This window comes from Anguilla anguilla, chromosome 11, assembly GCF_013347855.1.
Source record: "Anguilla anguilla isolate fAngAng1 chromosome 11, fAngAng1.pri, whole genome shotgun sequence".
In the NCBI taxonomy this organism is placed as follows: Eukaryota; Metazoa; Chordata; class Actinopteri; order Anguilliformes; family Anguillidae; genus Anguilla; species Anguilla anguilla.
Window position 1 is genome coordinate 25,045,009 of NC_049211.1, and position 21,946 is coordinate 25,066,954.

The following is a 21,946-nucleotide window of genomic DNA, read 5'->3' on the forward strand; positions in this document are numbered from 1 at the left end:
TTCCCAGAGCTCCTCAGCGTGTGCCCCTCTCTCCACCCTTACAGCTGTGCCTTTTCTGCGCACTGAACAGGTGTGGAGTTCCATTTGGACCCGCTAATTACCAGAGCAGAAACACACACTGAGCAACAGAAACGAGTGATGAGCGCAGCCACGGCATGTTAAGAAAGGAGAAGCGCCGGAAAAGAAAGAGCAAATAAAAAACCTACAAAATATGTCATGGGGAATTTAGAGCAAGCTGCAGAGAGAGGAAGGAAGAGAGAGTCAGACAGAGTGCGTGTGTGTGCGTGTGTGTGCGTGTGTGTGCGTGTGTGTGCGTGTGTGTGTGTGTGTGAGTATGTGAGTGTGTGAGAGAGAGCACATTGTAAAACAAACTAAGCGATGGACGGATATTGCGGACGGTGTTCCTGTTCCAGAGGGAAGAGGCACCACTGCCTCTGGAAATGAAAACAGCGGGACTGTGATGCTTGGAAATGGATTCTCGGGCTGAATGGAAGCTTTATTGACAAATGCTTCCACCATCAGGAGGCCGTCACGTCGTAGCTGTCTGGGGGATATACAAGTCATCATTCCAAACAGGGTTTATCTTCTGTGTTTACTCTCATCTCAGACAAACATCTGAAGTCTGAAGTGACTGCTTCAGGTGCATGCGCATGCAGAAACGACACAAGAATACTGCAGGTGTATGTTTTTCCTTTGGAATGGATATATTCAAACAAAGCAGTGCACACAGCAGGGTATAGAAAGGAGCACGGATATACTGCAGTGTGTCGGTTTCCTCTGCAGTGCTATAACATGTCCTGTGCCTGTCTTTTACTGCCTTCAGAATGAGTCCCTTTCCTGGGTACCCAGACCAGTAAACTACCGGGGAAATTAAGTGAAATATAAAGTGTAGCTGCGGTTCACTGTGTGTTGTTAAGTAGCAGTCAAAAAGCCGTCTAGAAAGATAAATACAGAAGTGCCAACTGCTTTCGAGAGGCTTGTTTTTTGGTGAAAAATATTCCTGGAAATCACTGCACAAGCGAGCAAGGACAAACATCACTCCTGCCTGTCCTGACACTTCAGTGCATGGTTTTAGATTGAATGAATATAAAACTTAATTTAATCTTAATCCAAGATATTGTTTGTGTTTCTGACTGGAATTGGTAGCCTTATAAAACACACTGAGAATGGCATTAGGCTATAGATGCAGTTCCTTCTGTGGAGCCTTTGCAAATTCAGAAACACCCCCAACATCATTCATACTTTATAGTCAATATTGTTTGACAGGGCAAGGGACGTATTTTCTCTCCTGAACCTAAGGGGGGTTTCCTACAGGGGCAGTAGCTAGGGACAAGTGGAGCATACTGGCGCCATATTCCCTCACTCTAAATTTCCCCCTGATCAGGATGCAGTGTATTTTCATGAGAGCCGTTCATGGCAGCAGTGGGGTTTTCTTGTTAGTCAGCGCGTGAAACATGCCAAAACTATTGTTATTGGTCAGGATTACTTATGGTTATGGTTCCGCTATCCTGCACGCACAAAAACAAACGAACGCTATCTCAAGCCGCGAAGTGTTTCTGTCGTCACAGAACTGGAAAGCCTGTCTCTTCTTTGTGTAGAACAGGCCATGCTAAGTACTGCTGTATAACACCCATGTCAGGTGTGCCCGTGACAGGACAGATTAGCAAGACATGAAAAATGCCTGTTTGGCTCAGCCAAAGTCTTTATATGGGATTATGCACAGGGAAAAACTTTAAACTATCATTTTGTCGCTGTTAATGGTACCGTATGCTATTTGAAACCTTCTCACCTGCAGAATCAAATTTGTCATCAAATTATTGTGCAGTGCATATTTTGTGCCTTATTTATACTGTCTGGAATGCTGGGCTTGGAGAGTTGAGGAGGTATTGTGTACTAAAGCCTTCTGCTCAGCCTATAATTGAAATAATTACTAAAGCAGAACGTGTGTGGAATCAGTGCTCTGTTTACTTACATTCGGTTTCGCTGCAGGAAATCAGAAAATCTTGTGTAATCTCAAGACATGAATTAAAAAGGAAAGCTAAGTAAGAAGTTTGCTATTTATAGGCTAAATCTGCCTCTACCCTGAAGGACCATCGGCATTTGTTCTTGGTACATTTAAACAAATCATTTCCCAGGAGTTAATTTGCAAACACTTACTGGCTAGTTCTGGAAAAGTCACATTTTATTTAATCCTCCAATTTAAGTTGATGTCATATGTTAATATAAAAGTGTTGTAAATTGATTTTTCGTTGCTGTCTTTTAACATCTTTTCACTGGACCTCCTTAATGTGACATTTTCCTTTAATTTGACTTATTTCCTTTAGGTTATCTTGCCAGACCCTATTATGACATTGTTATTAAGTCAAAATGAAACATTAAAAGTAATTTTGCTTTTTAATGGACCCTTTTTTCTGGACCATTAGACACATGCCCTTATGTTACCAAATCGTATAGATCATTACACACTTATTTTAGTTTATAGGTTAGGGTTATTCAGTGGAGTCATTACTCTACACCATAAAGTGTACAAACCTTCTATTGAATTATGAATTATTTATATGAATGAATGCTTGAGGTATTCTCACTTCATATACATTCTTTGCGCAGACAACTAAAATTGTCTTGTGAAATAAAATAATAATAATAACTAAAAAAAGTTAAATAGTGAAGTAAAATAGTGGTATCAATCTGAAAGTTGCAAGTTCATATAAACAGTAAGTTTGTGAATATCTTTAGTAAGCTTAGACATGACCTAGGTAACAAGCTATCCAACAAATGATCACATGCTGTGTTTTCCTCCAAGCCAGATAACACACTTGTGCAAAACCGGGAAGACAGGTAGTTCAGTGGAGGTTCTCGAATGATCATCCCAAGAGAGATCTGTAACATTGCGATTGTGATGCTTTACTTTTTAGAGGAAAGAAGTGCAAGTGAACAGTGTGTATTGTTGAAGATTTTTTGGCCCTTGCAAGCAATTTCAGTGACCCCAGATGTGAGAAGACATTAATTAATCCATGAGGAGCATGCTACATGCGATCATTTGCAATTTTGCAGCCTACAGAATATGAGTTAATGTAGTGTTAAAGTGAGCCAAAGAAAGTTTTGGTAAGTCTGTCTCTAAGTCAGTTTGCGCCAAGCTCCTTGTGAGAAATGTAAAGAGATTTGCTATTATCCCCAGCACTCAGTCAATCAAATCCTTGGAGTGTTCTTCCAAAAGGGCATCTGCCCAAATTGTAGCTGGGGGTGAAAACATTTATCGCCCCCATATCTGCGGTCAGATGCAGATTAGGTTTGTTCGTCATTGGCGAACTGGAGTCCCCGCTACCTCCAGCTCCCTCTGTGGCACAGCGAGAGGTGGCCCTTCTGCGGGCCTGTCGCAGTAGCATATCCGTCCTCATTTACCGCTAACGTTTATGTGAGCCTCGGCTGGCGAGGTGCGCGGTGTCGTTTCAGCGGCGCGCGGAAACGCTTCCGGCCGCTGACGCACCTGGGCAGGGTAGCGCGTCGACGTGGCCCTCGCGTCGTTATCCCGTCATCTCGCTACGAGCCATTATTCCGCCGTTTAACGGGCGCTGCAGCTCCGGCGCCGTGAGAGACGGCCCACGCCTATCGCCAGAAATCGCCGCTGCCGAGCCTGTGGCGAAACGGCGGGGTCTAACGGCGTGATTAACTGCTGCGATTCGCTGAAAGGGAACGCGGGTCCGCCGTCCTCGCCGAGCCTCCCGCGGCGTTACGGAGAGATCGTAGCGGTGCGCGACGCGCAGGCCTCACCCTCCGCTTCAGCCGCGAGCCGATGAAGCACGCCAGACTGTTACCCGACGGGAGCTCTCCCACCCCCACCCCCGTCCCGTTCCCTCTCATCAAACTTTCTTCTCCTTGAAGAAATACCTGTCTGCTCACATTTAGGGAGGCTTCAAGAGACAACAGAAACATTATTGTTGGCCGGAGGTAGCTATTTCTATTCATTTATCCCAGAGCAGCTTTCTCTGCCCGCTCCCCCATACTTTCTGTGTCTCTGTAACCCCTCCCAGCCTGATGTAAATAATGGTGTATTTCTAAAACTGCACTCAAGCATCAGGTGTACAATCTAACACAAAGCCTGACCTGAATGGAAAGCAGCCCTTTCCGTCGGAGCGGTTCGTTCCCGTCCTTCACCTGCGTAGACGGGTCACGGTCCCTGTCGTCGACGGGTGTCCACACGTCCGCGGCGGACAGACCTTCAGAAAACCATCGTTCTGCTTTTTCCTTTCAATATCAGCGGCCATATTCTTCCCCCTAAAAGTTAAAGCCGTGCTAGTTTCCTGACCTGATTATTTCCCGGCTGTATTTGTGCATTGTTTCAGGATCCGGGGTGGGGGAGGAGGCGGGGGCCACGGTTAATTACTCCGGTGGGTGTTCTTTCAGCATTTATCATGCGGCAGCCCGGGTCTCTGTTGGCACGGGAAACGGAGTGCAGTGTGTTCTCATTAGAATGCACACAAGCTCCATGACATTTTGGCAAGAGGTGGAAAAAGAGAAAAAAAAAACATTAAAAAATACATTAATACATCCGTGGTCCTGGAATGCTTTTCCTCAGTTTGCTGATATCGGATTGGAACCCCCCGTCCCCCTCCCTTTCCCCCCTGAAGCTGTGAGGCACCTGTCCTGCCTTCCACCTGTGGAAAGGTGCTGACAAGTGTCTGAAGCCTGTGGGCCCTGCTGTTTGTATTCCACACTGCACAGCCACGGTGTCCCACACGCGGGCACGACTCCTTCAGTGGGATGATAAATCCGTCTGCAGCCATGCACAGAGGAAGCATTGAGGTAAACCAGCGGATCGCAACCCTTTGGAAAGTACAGGCCACATGTCACACCACATGATGGATCCAGAGGGATTTCGTGCCATGGGTCTAATGCAAACCCCTGCTGAAACATCAGTGGATCTGCAACAGATCAGCTGAGAGGATTCATGCTGGTTTGGGCTTGCAGCTTATAAGATTAGTAAGTTTAGTGGTTTGTCATTTTGCCATGATGTGAAGATTGTTCTAGAAAGTGTGTCCTTCCATGACTGTTACAACATGCAAATTCCTTTCTGTGCCGTGAGAGTGATGTGTGAAAGTGACAGTGCTGAGAATGATGTGTGAGATTGACAGTGTTGTGAGTGACAATGTTGAGTGGCAGTGTTGAGATTGAGGGAATATTCAGTACAGCCTCATGTATTGGGGATGAACATGAGAATAGGCTGAAGCAGGAATGCTTCCATTTCCCTCGAACAGTTCGCTCAAGTTCAAATGAACATTTAAATTAAAATTTGTTTTTTTAACACACAAACCTACAGGGCTATGGAGCCCCTACAGGGACATGGGTGAGAGAAAGAAATAAATACTTTTACAATATCCCAAACAAAATCTTACTTAAACATCGTAACAAACTTCTTATAGACGAAACACAAACTGACTATTTTAACGGTTTTCTATCTATTGTCCTGTCGGTTTTCACTCTAACCTAACCAGGCATACCTCATTCAACAGCTAGAGATTCTGTTCAGCTGCAAATTAGTTGAATCAGGTGTGCCAAATAAGGGTTGGAGTGCAAACCTACAGGATGGAACATCTCCTGGAACAGGGCTGGTTACCACTGCTCTAACAGGACAGGAGTGAGAAAAAAGGCCTGAAGGGTGCATTACAACACAACAGTTTTGTTTTGTTATAAAGGCTTATTATGCTAATGATAATATATTACAATCAATATAGCAGCAGTATAAAGGCCATGTTAACAGCGCTGGTGTGGAGGGGAGCCAAGAAAGTCCTCCATTCTGGTTTTGGGCTGTGGAAAAGAGGAAGGCTGCATGCTGAGACCCTCCGTGCTTTGTGTTCAACAACAGAGACAATGCCAGCCGTTCTCCTGGCAGCGCTCAGCTATACCATTTACCATTCGTTTATCATATTTATTGTGCTGTTTAATTCCAAATGCCGAATCTTGGACATATTTTGACGCGCAACATAATTATTATTTGCTTTTTCACACATCATTATTTGTTTGTTTGTTTTTTTTCCCCCACACATAGCACAACACCCTCCACCTACAAGACCAGGCTCGTTCCAGTCAAACATTTATTTATTTCTTTATTTTTATTTTTTTTTGTAGACCGCCTAATGAGATGCAAATAAAGAATTGCATATCAGATTATTTTGGTTAGTGCCGCTGTTTTTGATTGCTGATGCCAAGAAGCCTGGTAGTAAAATTCTACACTTATGTGCATCACTTAGCAACGTCGTCTGCGTTTCCTTTAATATTTACAGTCGGGCCACGTGTGTGTGCATAAAATTCACTTTGTCGAAGAAAAAAGCCATGACTGTGGTGGGCCAGAGATGGCAAACGGGTCTAGGGACCAGAAACCTTCCGCACACACAAAAGAGGCTTCCCTCTATATATGCTGGCCCTCGAAATGAAATCGGTCTGTCATGCCACGTCTTATTGCATCGTCTGGAGTTTTGCATTGGATGTCATTTGCCTGAATAAATAATGGTTACATAATATATGGACTTTGAAATGTCATTATGCCGCTTTGGGTAAACAGACATAACTCAGGCAAACAATGTTTCAGACAAACACTTTTTTATGGACACAATAAAAAGCAGTGGAGGAAACCGTTCGAAAAACCCACCAGAGAAATATGTGTGCCCGGCCTTGCTCTGAGCATTTGCTTATAAAAACCCTGCCCAGGAACCACTGGGCCCCTCAGGGGAGCAGCTTAGACGGTGTCAGCTCCATAATCGCCCTCGTCTGGAGGTTAATGATTGACCCGCTAACCTCTAGCCTTCCTCCACTGCAGCAGTACTTAAAATTATTACAATCCAAAGTGCTGTTCCACCGAATGCATCCGGCCCTGCGGACCGACCCTGATATCAGCCTCTGTTTTAAAAAGGCCGGTCTACCTTCCCTGACTGACTGTGTGCTTCGCCTGTGGCTACAGTACCATGCTATCTGCTGCACAGCTGAGCAGGCCTGTGAAGGAGAAGAACCACACAGCACTAGTGCCCACTGGGGCATGGATTCCCATCCTGAGGGGGGCACCACAGTCGTAGAAGTCTTTAGCCAGCCGCTGTACTTGTGCTAGGTTTGTTGGTCGTGCTGTTGGTAAAAAAAGATTAAATAATACGTGTTATGATGACACTGTTGCCCTATGCTTTAGTCTGAAGGTGGCAACAGATGTCCTGAACTTAGAATTTCAGATTTTGTTTTTAGGTATGTACTCAAGTGAAGCTATTTCAGTTTGATAATCAGCACCCACCAACACCGGTGATGTGCAAATACAGGAAATGCGAACATTGTGCCTGAAGTGATGAATGGCGGTGAATTAAGGGCCCCCTAAGCCCATTTCCCTCTGCCATTTGATTAGCCAGTGACAGCTGTGGAGTACTGTGTTGCTAGAATGTTCCAGACATTCAATTTGGATGTTTTGTGTTTACTTGTTTTACAGTGAACAAACGACTACAGTGGATATAAAGCAACACTCTTTTATTCTGAGAACTCATTTAACATAAATAGTACAAATGGGTGTGCATTTAAAGCATTCTAAAATAAAAAAAGTAATGAGCAGCGGGATTAAAGAAACACACCGAAGCCTGGAGAAATGCATGGATTTGCTAAATATACAGATCGTGGTGGGAAAGGAGGGAACAAGCTGAGCCTTGTATAAAGCTCTGAACATAGCCTCTTCTAAACAGCACTAGCCCTTACATTTCCAATTACCAGTTCAGCACCCTTCAAATTGCTACACAATTCCTCCCGACGTATCGACAGTCACATAAACTGTATTGATGGGTCTCAAATCTTCTCCCTGTGGACTCTGGCATTTTTATTATTTATTTATAATACCTTGCCCTTCCCACACTGTGAAATACTACTCCTGCACAATTTTAATCTTACATCCAGACCGCTGTAAAAAGTGGAAGATATAGGCCGTGAATTAGTATCGGTTTAAGGAAAATAACCATCCACTTCTCAGGGCTACCTATCTGCCAGTGCAGCGGAGACCAAATGAGGTGATAAAATCCTAGTTTAGTTTTTGAATGGCCAGGTTCAAACAGAAGTTTAGAGCCCCGGCATTTCCTCTCAACTCCCCCCCCCCACTCCCCCCAGAGCATTATGTTCTGTTGCGGAGTGGCACAGCAGAGTGCAGGCTGGAGGACTTCAGCCCGAGTCCTCACAGGGAAATGAAATGTCAACATCGTGGTCTGCGCAGGTATTAATCACTTGGGTTTCTGACTCATCACCCATGAGGACTCAGCTAATTGACATTGGTAAATATGTAGGCCCTGTTTTTTCTTAACTGAGCAAAGAGATGCCGTCTTTGTCTGCTTGTGCGATCGACAGACGTACAGGTCCCGACTGTTTCACGTCCCTCTGTGACGTGGGTCCTCAACCCTGGTCTCAGAAAGTCACAGGGTACCCACTCTCACTACTCTTTTCCCCTTTTGTTCTACCCCCTCTCTTTTTTTCAATCAACAAATTGGATTTGTAGGCCCCATCTGTTCTCTCCCAGTCAGACCTGTATGCCCCATATATCAAATATGGATCCTCCCTATATCAGCATGTTCACATATTCCCTCTCTTCCTGTCTCTCTCAGGAGGTGTGTGTATCGCCCAGTCTGTGAAGATTCCCCGTGAGCCGAAGTCTGGAGAGTTCGACAAGATCATCCGCCGTCTCCGGGAGAACCATAATGCCCGCGTCGTCATCCTGTTCGCCAACGAGGATGACATCAGGTGAGTGAAAGCCCACAGGGTGCGATCGGGTGGGGACGAGACACAAAACCACATTAGCGCTTCCAAAGCCGTGCCACAGCCAGAAGAGCAAGCGTGGCCCAGTGATTGTCCGTTTTCTGCAGTTACCCCTAGGCTTCGGAGGTTCTGTAATCGTGTTTTCTCTGCCCCTTATAGTCCCCAAGGTCCTCCTTAATCCAGTTGGGGTAAAGGGGCACGGTTATGGTCAAGGGTACGGTTATCACAGCTAGCTTGCGGACATTAGCAACTATCTTTCTGTGGGAGTATGATGTGAACACCAAAGAGGCCTGGCGGTGGAGAAGCACATGAGCCAGAATGCATGCGGCTGTATGAACCTGGCTGGTCTGACTGGAGATGTGGCTACTTGTTACAGCCAGGTGTTCCTCCCACTGAAGAAATATGGAGGATAATAGAGTGCCCATATTTAATTTCCGAGTGGTATCGAAAACAATTTTCCAAGTCTTTGCACACCCACTCAAAGTTGCCAAAGCCTCAAGCACAATATTTCATATGCAGGCTCTCCCATAGTATCAGTCTTGATGGGGAAATTAAGTGCAGTACTCTCAGGCATCTGGTGTTGTATAATTACTGTGGTGTGCCAGTGGAACGGTCTGCTGTAATTTTAATCTCTTTTCAGAGCGTGGTCATTTGACAGTCCCCGCGGCAAGGCAAGCACGCTCTTTATTGTGGTGGCCTCCTCGCGTGTGGGCGTCCCTCCCCGCTCACCGTTTCATCCTGCTCATTTTCCCTTCCCTAACAGGATTAATTTGAGGCTAATCTCTCTTGTGTTCCCCTCGTGTTGCGTTCTGAGCTGCGTGTGGCTTCGCAGCCCTCGCCTCCGCGTGACTACCGCTAACTTCTGCAGCCCCCCGGAGCGGGAGAGCGGCGTGAGGAAGCCGCCATTCAGGCCGCCTGAAGGGGCCAGGGTGCAAAGGGCTTATGGGATGGGGGCATGGTCAGGTCAACAGAAGCCACAGCGTAGAACAGTATTTCATTTTACCTCAGGTCTGAGAAAATCCTGAGTGTGGCATTTCACATTAAGCGCATAAGTTCATTTAGGCTGAGTTGCTGGCAGCCCTGTTTGTAATTGAATATCTCCTCTTTAACCTGAGAATTTGACATTTTGGGTTTTCCCCTTTCCGACTTCGATACGCTCGGAGCAGAAGCCGTTCTCGCCGTGAGGGTCTGCAAATCTTGGAATTTCGTTGTGTGCTCAGAAGACCCAGGTGCTGATGAACGTGGAGGAGAGGATGCGCGCCTGGATAATGCATGAGATGTGTGCTCCTCTTCTAACGACTACAGCGGCGGGTTCCCAAACACGCCGCGGCGCGGAGCGCTCCGAAAGGCTGCGGGCGCAGACGCATCTGTTCCGCATGGCACGCGGCATCACAAACAGCGCGAGCGCCCGCTTCCAAAAACATCACAGCGCGAGCGCCCGCTTCCGAAAACATCACGCCGCGGGGTGGGCAAACCGGAGCCGAGGAAAGGGCTGGCTAAATCTGCTCCGTGTGCACAGCGTAGAATTTTAGAAACGTCGATTCAAATAGACGAGAAATGAGAAAATCCGTTTGCGGTTCACGCATCAAACTTGCTATACGGGCAGCGATTAGCGTGCTGCTCACGATGACATCAGACTTATTTTTAAGGTGTGCACGAAACTAAATGCACTAAAGAAAAGCAGATTAATGTGTCTGTCGCTAAAAGGCTTGGCGACGCTGGTATTTTAAAGCTCCGAGTCGGCTCTGGTAATAAGATCATATGACAAAAACAGGATTGCAAAGTTGAGAAACACACATTTGTAATAAGGTTACATTTCCCATGCTGCTACGCTTGAGCTTTTCTCGCTGTTCCATATCTTTCTCCTCTCCCCGCGAATCTGTTTACCTCCTGACTGGCCTTCACTGGCCTTATTTCCATAGAACAAGGCCATCGTGTTGTGTATTCTCTAATTGTCTCATGTTAATTAGTGGCTAATTAGCAGTCATATAGCAGGCTTTTCTAATAGCCTAAATGTAAAATTATTGTTGCATTATTGGAAGCCGACAATAAATAAATAAATAAATAAAATTTGGCAGGACCTCTAGTACTCCCCTGCACCTGTCTCCCTGACATCACAAGGTACCAGACTCCACCCATCCAGCTGGAGCAGGCTATTTTTAAAGAGAAGCACCCAGGAGCCACTGTCCTAATGCATTCATGAATAAAGACATCGAGTCAATATGCTGCTTGGGCCAACATTTAAAAAAAATAACAAGGAAAGGAAATAGATTGGAAAACAACGCTTATATGCAAGGCCACAGTCTCACAAACACACAGACACGCACACACACGGTTTTCAATTCGTTCTGTTGTTCAAAGTGAGAATTTATCTCAGTGGACTTCAAGAGACCACCTGGAAATAGCATGATGAGAACAGTGGAATCCAATGTTCCTTTCTCATATTCGGTGATAGTCAGGGGTGCATTGTAATTACCCAGGGCCGTGGGACGTGTGCAACCAATCCTCTTCCTTTTGTCTTCCCTGGTACCGCAGGCATGCTATATAACATCAGTCACGCTGTATATGAGTAAAAATCCACAACCTGCCCTTTTCATTGTGCAACAGCCCTTACATGTCATTACATCTATATGAAAATACAATTGAATGACTAAAAGTTAATTGAACAGGGAGAAGTTCTAACTATTTATGGCTTAATCACTATTTTTTTTGAAAGGAAAGGTGTTTGGCTGGACCTATTATTGTAGTTTGAAGATACTCCACATATTACACTGTTGTGAAATACATTATCATCAAATCTTCAAAGAAGACAGCATAATTGCAATTAAAAGTGAGCCCCAGCATAGAACATGCATGCTCTAGTTTAATGTGAGGGAGAGGCAGGGTGCTACTGTTGTATAATGTTATGGAAAAACACAGAAAATTTACAGACATAATTATTACTGACCTTCAAACACTGTTTTTAAATCATGCAATTATTGTCACTGTGAACCAGAAATGAAGCAGCATTATGGGATCTGTTTATTAATATATTTCCTGTTAGCCTTCAGGAAAATTTCTTATTTAACATGCAGCACAACCTTGCAGGCACCTAGTGTCCAATGAAAATCACCAGCACAGATTACTTAGTAAATGGCTTTGAGGGAGATTGGAATTGACTGTCAACAAAACAGACTCCCACTGAGTCCGGAGAGCAGGCTACCACGTAAAACAAGAGCGTCATTTGAGCTGCAGGAATATGCATTTTTATTTTTTATTTTTGAAGATTGGCATACGCTTTTGTGTGTTTGCTTGAGGAAGCAGCCGGGAGGTGCGTAAACACAGACATTTTGTGTATTTAGATATTACACTCATGATGTTCTTGGCTTTATAAAGAGCTTGTTCGCTGTTTTGCTCAGAATATACCAATGTCGTTATTCCAGTGTAAAATGTAAGTATAACTAGGGAACACAGGAAGGCTGCCAGTGAAACAGAGAGAGAGTGAGAGAGAGAATGTGAGAGGGAGAGATGCATAGTAACACAAAGGCCATTAACCCGTGCTGATTAGAACATCAGAATATAATGAGGACAGGCCATTTGTCCCATCCAGGCTCGTCAAGAGTTGAGTCAAATCAAGATTTCTAAAGGTGGTATCTCTCCATAAAGAGCCAGCAAAGACGCATTCCCTGATTTCCAGCAGTCACAGACAGAGCCTGGCGGAAGCTGCAGCATGAGGAGCAGTTAGGCACGAGGCCTGGGAAAACAGCAGGGGGGCTGGCTAGCTCATCGCTCTCCCCCCGTCGCTCCGTAATGAGCTCAATTACCTGGGAGGGACGGGCCTCATGCTAATTTCGCTACACACCTGTCAGAGCAGCAGCAGGCCTGGTCAGACAGACCAGACTGACTTCCCAAATTGGGGTCCGGAAATGAGCGAGCCCCTAGAAAGCACTTGCTGTCTGTGTCTGTGCTAAACGCTTTGCTCTCTTATTACTGGAGTGCAGCACGGTTCAGCGTCTTCGGTATGTTCGGTATGAGCGTCTTGTGCTCTTAACACAGTCGTTCTGATAATCTCTCCATTTCGGAACATTGAGGCAGCTTGCGCTCCTCACTGTGACGGGACAAACGTCCCTAAGTGGTCAGGATGGCTGATTCAGTGCCCATTTTCTAACACAGACTGAAGGACCCATCTCATCAGACTACGTATTTTATTTACTGCAGAATGAAAGTGAAAGTGATATTCTTATGATTTTATGCCTTTGTTAGGGCCTGTTATGGGCATGTGTATCTACGGTGTGTATGTAGAATTTGTACTTTTGTTCTTGATTAGCAGACTTAACATGCACTAGTGATTCTGGCTGGGAATGTTGCCTGGCACTTGCTCATTTTAATCAGGTGAATGCTCTTATGATTTTCCAGCACTGTAAGTCACTCTGGGTAAGAGCGTCTGCTAAATGAATGCAATGTAAATGATCCATTTTTGTAGTGCTGTTGTTAACACATTGGAATGCACTTACGTAATTTGTATGAGAAGTATCTCTGGATAAGAGGGTCTGCTAGATGGATGCAATGCAAATGAAATGCAATATTGTGGAAAGACTGAGGACACACTTTGGGTTCAAACAGATTTTCTCAATGAAAGACACTCAAGCTAGCGATGACTTCCTGTTCTCTTGCAGGCGACTTCTGCAGGCAGCCAAAAAGGCCAACCAGACAGGCCACTTCCTGTGGGTGGGGTCTGACAGCTGGGGGTCCAAAATCTCCCCAGTGCTGCATCAAGAGGAGATGGCAGAAGGGGCGGTCACCATCCTGCCCAAACGCATGTCTGTCAGAGGTACAGAGCTACTAATTCACCCTGCTTACTAGGGCTGCACATTTCGTGCGTTTTGTAAATGTGGCTTTGCTCCATAGGCATCACAATCAATCCTCTTCTTTATGAGTGCTTTTAGAAAACAAATAAACAGATTGGGTGACAGAAAAATACTAAGTCATGAATAATTGATTATTGATTATGAATCATGGATTGATTTTTTTGCCTTTGGTTTTTTTCAGGATGCTTTTGGGTCATTTATTATTACTTTGTTAGTTCCAGGGGTAATGCCACATATCAGTACATTAGTCAGAGAGGTTTTTGCATGCAGGTGATGAGGTTATTTAATCTACTAAATGTCAAGCTTGCCAAAATTCAAAAAGAAAAGCACAGGAGTAACTACTTGGGGCTAATACACCCTGTGTAGGGAACATGAATATGCCTTGACAGGCTGGCAACTTAAACACATCTGACAGCAATTTTGAGCTTGGCAAGATGCCAAAAACGTATTAGTGTGGCAAAATTGACTACGTGCATCCACAGGGTAAACACACACACACACACACACACACACACACACACACAGGCTTACAATGCCTGTACACGTATAGAAAACAAATGTGTGTGTATGTGTTCATGGGAGAAAGCTCAGGGCTATCTGTCTTCTATATGCCTTAGATGATTGAAATGTATTGGTGGTCTCGTAAAGTTCTGGACTACACGGCCAGTTACATTGCAGCGCAGTTAAAGTGTGGAAGCTTTACTGCAAACTGCTGCTCGGGGAAACCGTCGTAACCCTACCCCTGCATTGAGGCCCAGCCAGCAAGCACCAGTCAGATTACCGCTGGTGCCAGCTGTCGGGCTGCCAGGTCTGTGCTAGAGGCAGGACCACTCAGCAGGACCACTCAGCCAGCTATTTCCCATTCTTTCAGCAGACCGATCCTCAGCTCAACTGTCCCCTAGTAGACTTCTGTAGCGCCCATCAGCCAAACGCCAGTGTACCATCACCTGTGCTGATAGAGAGCTACTAGAGGGCACTGCCTACTTCTTGGTTGGGGTGTCTCTTGGTCCGATACAGACTCTCCGAGGTGTCTCTTGGTCCGATACAGACTCTCCGAGGTGTCTCTTGGTCCGATACAGACTCCCCGAGGTGTCTCTTGGTCCGATACAGACTCTCCGAGGTGTCTCTTGGTCCGATATGGACTCTTTGGCGTGGCTCTCGGTCCCATGCGGTCTCTCACTGGTCTCTGCAGGTTTCGATCGCTACTTCATCAGCCGCACCCTGGACAACAACAGGAGGAACATCTGGTTTGCGGAGTTCTGGGAGGATAACTTCCACTGCAAGCTGAGCCGGCACGCCCTGAAGAAAGGCTCCGGGATCAAAAAGTGCACAAGTAAGAGTCCCCAGCAATGCTCACACACAGTCCCACTGCGCCCCGGGAGAGGGGCTTTTTTTAAACTTAAATCAAAAATAATTTTTTTTTTTTTTTTTTTTTTTTTTAAATCACCCTGGTTAATTAAAAGAAAAACAAATAGAAACTTCCATAATTCCAAGACCAAACATTAAACATTTATAGCTCATATGTAAGGGGCAAAAATGTGGAACAGCAAAAATGAAACTAAACTGGGGTTTAAAAAAAAAAAAACTCCTGAAAAAAATGCAAGGTTATTCCTCCCTAAGTGCAGTATTTAAGCCTGGTTAGACCCCAGAAGCCAGGTGGGGTGAGTTAACCATGTAATAAACCGCTTTAATCGATCAATGGGGTGCTGAGTTTTTAAGCATCCTTAATGTGTTCTATCCTCAACAGAGGGTAGAAATAAATTTAGCCCTCAAGTAATTAAAACCCAGTTAATTCAAAAGACCACACTGTGATCAGTGAGAGAGGCTTTTAACATGAAAGAAACGGGGGCTTGGCATGAGGAAAGACTCGTACACGCAGGCAGCGAGGCTTAGTCTTCAGGGAGACGGGGTGGAGGGGAGGAGCCGTTGCAATCAGTGTCCGTGTGTAGCCCAGGATTAATGTGTCTGCGTCTGCTTCGGCTCTCTGTAACCCCGCAGAAATTTCTCTCAGCGAATGGGGTCAAGCTCTATTAACTGCCTGGGAAAATGAAGGCTTGACGAATTTCTCCAAACTTGAAACCATCAGTACGGTTGCAGTTAATGTACCTCTGACCCTTTTCTGTCTGCTCGAGGCTTTTTCATCTACAAACTACGCCCGCTCGAAACGAACAACGCCACGTTTGACCTCCGCTGGTAGCGTAGCAGCAAGTTTGAGTACTGCGAAGAAAAATTATGCAATGTTATTTGCCTGGAGTGCATTTACCATAGGGATAGCCGTTCCTATGAAGGGATTACCAACAAAACGAATTGGTTTCATTATAACAGCAAACGCAAAGGGACCTCTAGACTACAGCAACTCAACAGCCCTGCCACACAGCTTATTTAGTTACCCAGCTCCAGAGGGAGGGATATGCCGTTCATGAGCCAGGGGGATTTACATGGTTTTTTGCATTTTTTTATTTTTTTATTTTTTTTTTTTGCCTGGAGATGACAATTTACCGCAGCTCCTTCAAACATGATTAAGTGTCCAAGCAAGTCCTTCTGGTCGACCTCCCGGAGTCCGGTCTTCACCGTCGCACAATAGCAATCAGCCACGCGCGACCGCTGCCCCTCGCCCCAAAACATAATTAACGGCAAATACAATCAGCGCATTAGAGACGGGATTCGCCGCCATTAAAATCAATGGGCACTCCTCGAGCGCCTGTCTTTCGCTTCCCAGGGCCGGCGTCGCCGTCGCCACGGCGCTTTGACAAGGGCGATTGATTTGCTGGAGTGAGTCTCATACTCTGCGTTTGATTAGGTGAAATAAGAGTGGCCACATCTGAGCTGCCGCATTTCTGTCTGGCGTGCGCAGTCAATTATCGAGCCAGCGTGAAGCCGGCCTCGGATTCAGCGCCGGCCTGTGGGGCTGCGAGGGTCCGAGTAGGGCGGTAAGGCGCTTGCTTGTAGGTTTGTTCTTTTTTTTAGTTGAAAAAGAACTTTCTGGATAGGGAACCAGTTGAATTTCTGTTCAATGCATTGTTTAAAGAGGCAGCGCGCAGTTTGTATGACTCATACTGTAGAGAATGCGGGTAGATTTCTGAAGCCAGAAGATGTCACCTAAAATTTGGAGTTATGAAAAAAAATCAGTAAATAAATAAATAAATGAGGGATCCAGGCGTAGCGGCAGCAGATGTCTTTTTAGAGCGTTTGTCTGTGGTGTTTAATGTGTTTTGTTTGAAATGGCGACGGTTCTGCTCCCAGCTGTGAAGCTCGGCTTCGAGCCGCACAACCGCAGGATTGCGTGGGCGCACCGCGCCAAAAAAAAAAGAGGAGCGCTCGGCCAATTATGCCGAACAGCCACTCGGCTCAAACCGGTCCCTAAGTGAATCTTTCATTTGCTGTTGACTGGGGACAGAGGATGCTGGGAAATCTGCCCGCTCCCCGCCTCCCCGATAGGCTGATGGGAAATTCGGGCCGCAGCACCAGCATTCCGCTCGATCGCGGTAGTCACGGGCTATTTGAACGCATAAAGGTAAATAATCCGTAAAGGAGTCGAATGTTTTGTAATTGAAGAAATCATGAAAAGCACGTCAGCTGCAGTGCAGGTGCGGTTTGTGGAAGCGGCGCATTAAAAATGCATCGGTTTTTGTATTTTTTCGGGAGGCAGGCGGAAGAGACGTAGATGGATTCTGACTGGCGGCAGTCATGGGAGTTGTGCTGCTAAAGCGCTCCTCGTAAAATCGAGCGAAATGTGACCCGCGTGGCACAGCGCCCGCCGCCTGTGCCGCTGTGCCCGGGGCTACCGTGTCCTAACCTGCACTCTGCGATCGGTTCTGCGTGCGAGGACGGCCGGGCCCGATCTGGCAGGCCGTGCGTCGGTCTCCACTAGCAACCTGGGCCCAAGTGTCACTCAATCCGCGGCCAGATACAATGGCGTGAAATGCTCCGGCAGCACAGCTGAAAGGAGGAGAGATGATTCAAGAGATTCTGAGACGGCTGTGTGTGTGTATCTGACATATAAATGTATTTTTCATTATGGAGCACGGCGATGTGGAAAGAGATGCTCAGGCTGGAGTGGGGAGAAATACGCAGGTCTATTTCAGATGCTCTGTTATCAGGTCGCAATCTGCAGAGCTACTTTCATGGGCTCTGACAAGCTCTGTCCGATTCTTTTGACAGAACTATAGAGAAGACAAATGTACATGTACTATATACTTACCATGTTAATAAAAATACCAAAAATCTGTAATATTGAGGAAACGGACAACACCTGTTGTCACAAGATTATTGTATAAAAAATTATGCTCAGAATGTGTGGGATACTACTCTTGTCAGAAATGGCTTACTCTATCACTGCTGTGTTGGCCACTATCGGAATACTCCTCAGAAATGAGTAGCATCCAAATGGTCCACTGCAATCACTGTTCACATTTATGTTTATTGTAGATGCCCTGATCTTGAGCTGTGAATGATTGAAAAGAAAACAAAAAGCAAGCAAATGAAACAAGGAAGCAGTGATTTAACTGGCAGCATGAATGCACAACTACCTGTACTTTCTAAGGCAGCGTGTTTGCATGTGCAATAAACAAGATTTTTCATTTTATATATCCTATTGTGACTGATGTGAAAACCAATGATAATAGGGTTGTTTGAATGATCAATGCTCAGAATTACACCAATAAATTGCAAAAGCAGGTTTTACGAAGTTCTGACCCAGTAAAATTTTGATTCTAATTACGGACAAATGAAAGTTCTGTCAAGTGGGATTTTAATCATTTAAATGAAAGCGGCTCTCATTCTTGCATATTTTATGCCAAACCAAGCATTTTAACAGACAACTTGGCTGGTATATGAGATTGTCAGCGGGAGACACTTTTTAAAATGATCTTCAATGCACGCGTGCCTACTTTGGAGATATTACCAGCTAAATAAAGAGGCTTTTTCTTTTCCTTAATGCACCCCCATTTAGCTTTCTTGTCATGACAACATCTTACAACACAGGCTGTGTTTCCTCTCTTCAAATTAAACGAAATTGGGAAAAAAAATTATTTCAATTTTGTTTCTGGGAGGTCTTCTGGAGGTTAGAGAAGATGAAAGCGAAGACTGGAAACATACCATCAAAAACTGTCTCTCTGAAATTTAATGTTCCCTTTTTCTCTTGTTATTCCTCCTGCCATCAGACCAGGGGTTCCTGGTCAGTGTGCAGAAATGAGAAGCAGGTATTTGTGCACAGTGACCCCTTTGTTTGGCAGTGCAGCACCATATCCTGGGCTGGAAGTGTCTTGGAGGGGCAAGTACACTGTAGCTGAATGTCTTTTTGTGGAGTTTGGAGCAGAGCATTGAAGTTGTGTTTAGCACTCCGTTTCTGCGTCAAAGATGGTGGCACGCAATCTTATAACTTATGAGGCTCTCTCCATGTGTTCTACACAGAAAGTCAAAACAGACTCCCTAAAATCTCACAGTGATAGCCACCCCCTCCCGCCCACCCCCCTCTCAAAATGGATCATAAACATACCCATGCCCACCAGTTCCATGGTTCAGGGCATATATTTCATTTACAACTAAAGTTGACAGCTGTTAGTTTTATAATCTGTCAGACGTTCTGCCAGTGTTTCTGTCCATTTGACTGGGATTTTAAAGTGTAACACAAATGTAACTGTATTTGAGGAAAGAAAAAAATCAGTAGTGCAAAGTGGTTTGTCACACACATCCCATTAATAGGTGAAGTTTGTGTGGTGCTGCCTCTTGAGCCAAATAGTTCCTGGCTTCCTTTTTTGCTCATCGACTGACGCCTCTGGACTTTTTACCTCTGCAGGGAGTGGGGAATTAGGGCTCTTACGTCTTTCCTGTGCACCGTGGGCATCTGTCTGCAACAACAATTAAATTCTTTAAACGAGCGTGATCAACTGGCACTAATAACCATTAATAACCTTTTAAAGGAACATCTTAAATACTAGCTTTCTCATTTAGTGTCAACCGATTTAACAGTGGGAGAACAGAATTCAAGTATTCTCTTATGATCTCCATGGTTGGAATTTTCATAAACTGCTCTCCTGCTGTGATATTGGCCAACTTAAGTTGTAAATATTTAACTTTGTATTATACACTGACTTGACATCAAGGGAAAAAGGACAAAAAATAAATATAAAATTTGGTTTGGTGCTGTTGTGTATTTCTGTCTGAATAGTTTGGTCTTTTAAAAAAAAAATGATGCAGCTTTTCTTCTGGAAAATGAAGTGAAGCTTGTTTGTGATGAAGGACTCTGGCCTTTGATGACTGTTTTTGTGCGTTCACAGTTCTATCAGAGCTCAGGCCAAAGTCATAGTGAGTTTTGACTCCTTCATATGAAGAATTGACACTGCAAAGTCTCACCAAGGAAGATAAAAAAGAATGACTCTTGATTCACAGTTAAACATAGTTTTGCAAGGACAATCTTCAGTATTGTCTGTCCTATTGATCTTTAAAATGAATAAACACAGCGCTGTAGAAGCATCCTTTTTATAGTCTTCTCAAAAAAGGCAATGTTGAAATGTATGTTGTATGAGTCACAGCTAAAATTGAAATAAGTCAATTCCTAATGAAAAGGCTGTTGCTGTCTTTTAGTTCTACCTTCCAATGCTCACTTACATTATGACCACCATCCTTACCAAATATAGTGCCAATAATAATTTCAACACATGCTGCTGTTGTACCTATTGCCTCTCAGCTTACATAAAACTCAAGGAGTGCATAGGCAAGAAATAAAAATGATCTAAGTCATATTTGCATGATAATTCCCTCCATTTATCTGTTTCATGTGAGTTTGGACTTAAAAAATGTGCTGGTTCAACAGCAGCAGTTCTCTTCCATAGGTAATATTATTACTGCTTGTGAAATAATCTTAAAAACAGGACACTTTATATTACAGTTTTTTTGGGGACAGGGAGACTTAAATGCCTGTTATGGAAATAGCACATTATGTCACAGGTATAACCAGAACATTGAGTACAGAACATCTTGCAACACACGGTTTACAATGCATGTTGTTTTTGATTACATAATGCCGAAATTTCCATTGCATTAACCCTGACAAGCTCATACCCTTGAAGAACTAGAAGGCGCAAAAAAATATGTATGAAGAGAATAAGAATAATAAAAAACCTTTATACAATGCTTGTAGAAGCTAGATATGAACTAGTACAAACTAGAACATTTCAGCTGTTGGTCCTGGAGGAGTACAACTGTGTCCTCTTTCTGGTTGGATTTGTTCAGCTTTGCCTGCTATATATACACAGTGAGCTCCATAATGTTTGGGACTCAGACATATTTCTTACTGATTTGGCTCTGTACTCCACAATTATATATACATGACTCTAGTATGGGGTGAGTTTAATTGCCAACTGCTAATTAATGAATTCATGAGAGATTAACCACTTTTCTGAATTATGATCAGAGCGACAGAAAATACTCAAGGGAAGAAAAAGTGGGAATTTTTCTATACTAAACACTGAATCCATTACAGTCCATGACACAAGTTTTGATCGTTTTTATATTACAAAATGAAGGACTGTTTTCTCAAAATGATGTCATAAATACTGTATATTGTGATCATGACAAAATAAAACAAAACAACACTTGTCAAGATCACTACTTAAAATAAAAGTAATAAAAGTATCTTTTTCTTATTCTTATTCTTATTCATTCAGTTAGTTTACAATGAGTATGTGGCAGTATTATCACAGTGTAGGTATTTGCTGTTGGGTAACTTTGGCTTGAAATGCTTGATGGGGGAGAGAGAAAGTTTTGATTGGCTTTGCCAACCCAGGTCTCGCCCTCCAGCTTATAGAACTGGGCCACCTGAGGAATGCAGTCCCTGCTGACAACATCTGGGCATCATCAGTATTCGAGCAAGGTGATGTCAGGCTTGCTGCTTTTTTGGCTAAAGGGTTCAATTTACAGTATCGGCGAGACGATTCAATACTATGGGCCACTGAGGTTCTCCTTTCTAAATCCTTAAGTTTGGCTCCTTACTAAGCCCAATCAATGGGCTGGCAGTCTGGTCCTAAACCACAAAGCTCATTTAATCCCGTGCATTAATTATAGAGCAAAAGGCACCACCAGGACAGCCAGCCATTGAACCACTCCCACCTGACCAGGAGGCACTAACTCGTGTCATTACAGTAGATTAGGGGAAATTGCTCTCTGTTCATTATGTTGATTAAAGAAATCACAGGCAATTACATTCTAGTACTGGGCCAGTAATTAGGAACCCATGCTGTCCAGAGCAGCCTGTATGTGCCCTCACAATCTCCAATGTGATGAAATGACGAAAACAAGCAATTAAGCAATCAATTACACAAAATGTAACTACCTGT

At 44.4% G+C, this 21,946-nt stretch overlaps 1 protein-coding gene across 5 annotated transcripts in view; it reads left to right on the forward strand.

The window, feature by feature from the left end:
- LOC118207777 (metabotropic glutamate receptor 4-like) overlaps positions 1–21,946 on the forward strand; it is a 266,491-nt gene that overhangs the window by 185,530 nt on the left and 59,015 nt on the right. For all 5 annotated transcript variants that reach the window (XM_035381804.1, XM_035381807.1, XM_035381803.1 and 2 more), the window contains 3 exons: positions 8,613–8,748; positions 13,419–13,573; positions 14,803–14,943. In XM_035381804.1, coding sequence (XP_035237695.1) covers positions 8,613–8,748; positions 13,419–13,573; positions 14,803–14,943 — 432 coding nt within the window. The remainder of the gene's footprint in view (positions 1–8,612; positions 8,749–13,418; positions 13,574–14,802; positions 14,944–21,946) is intronic.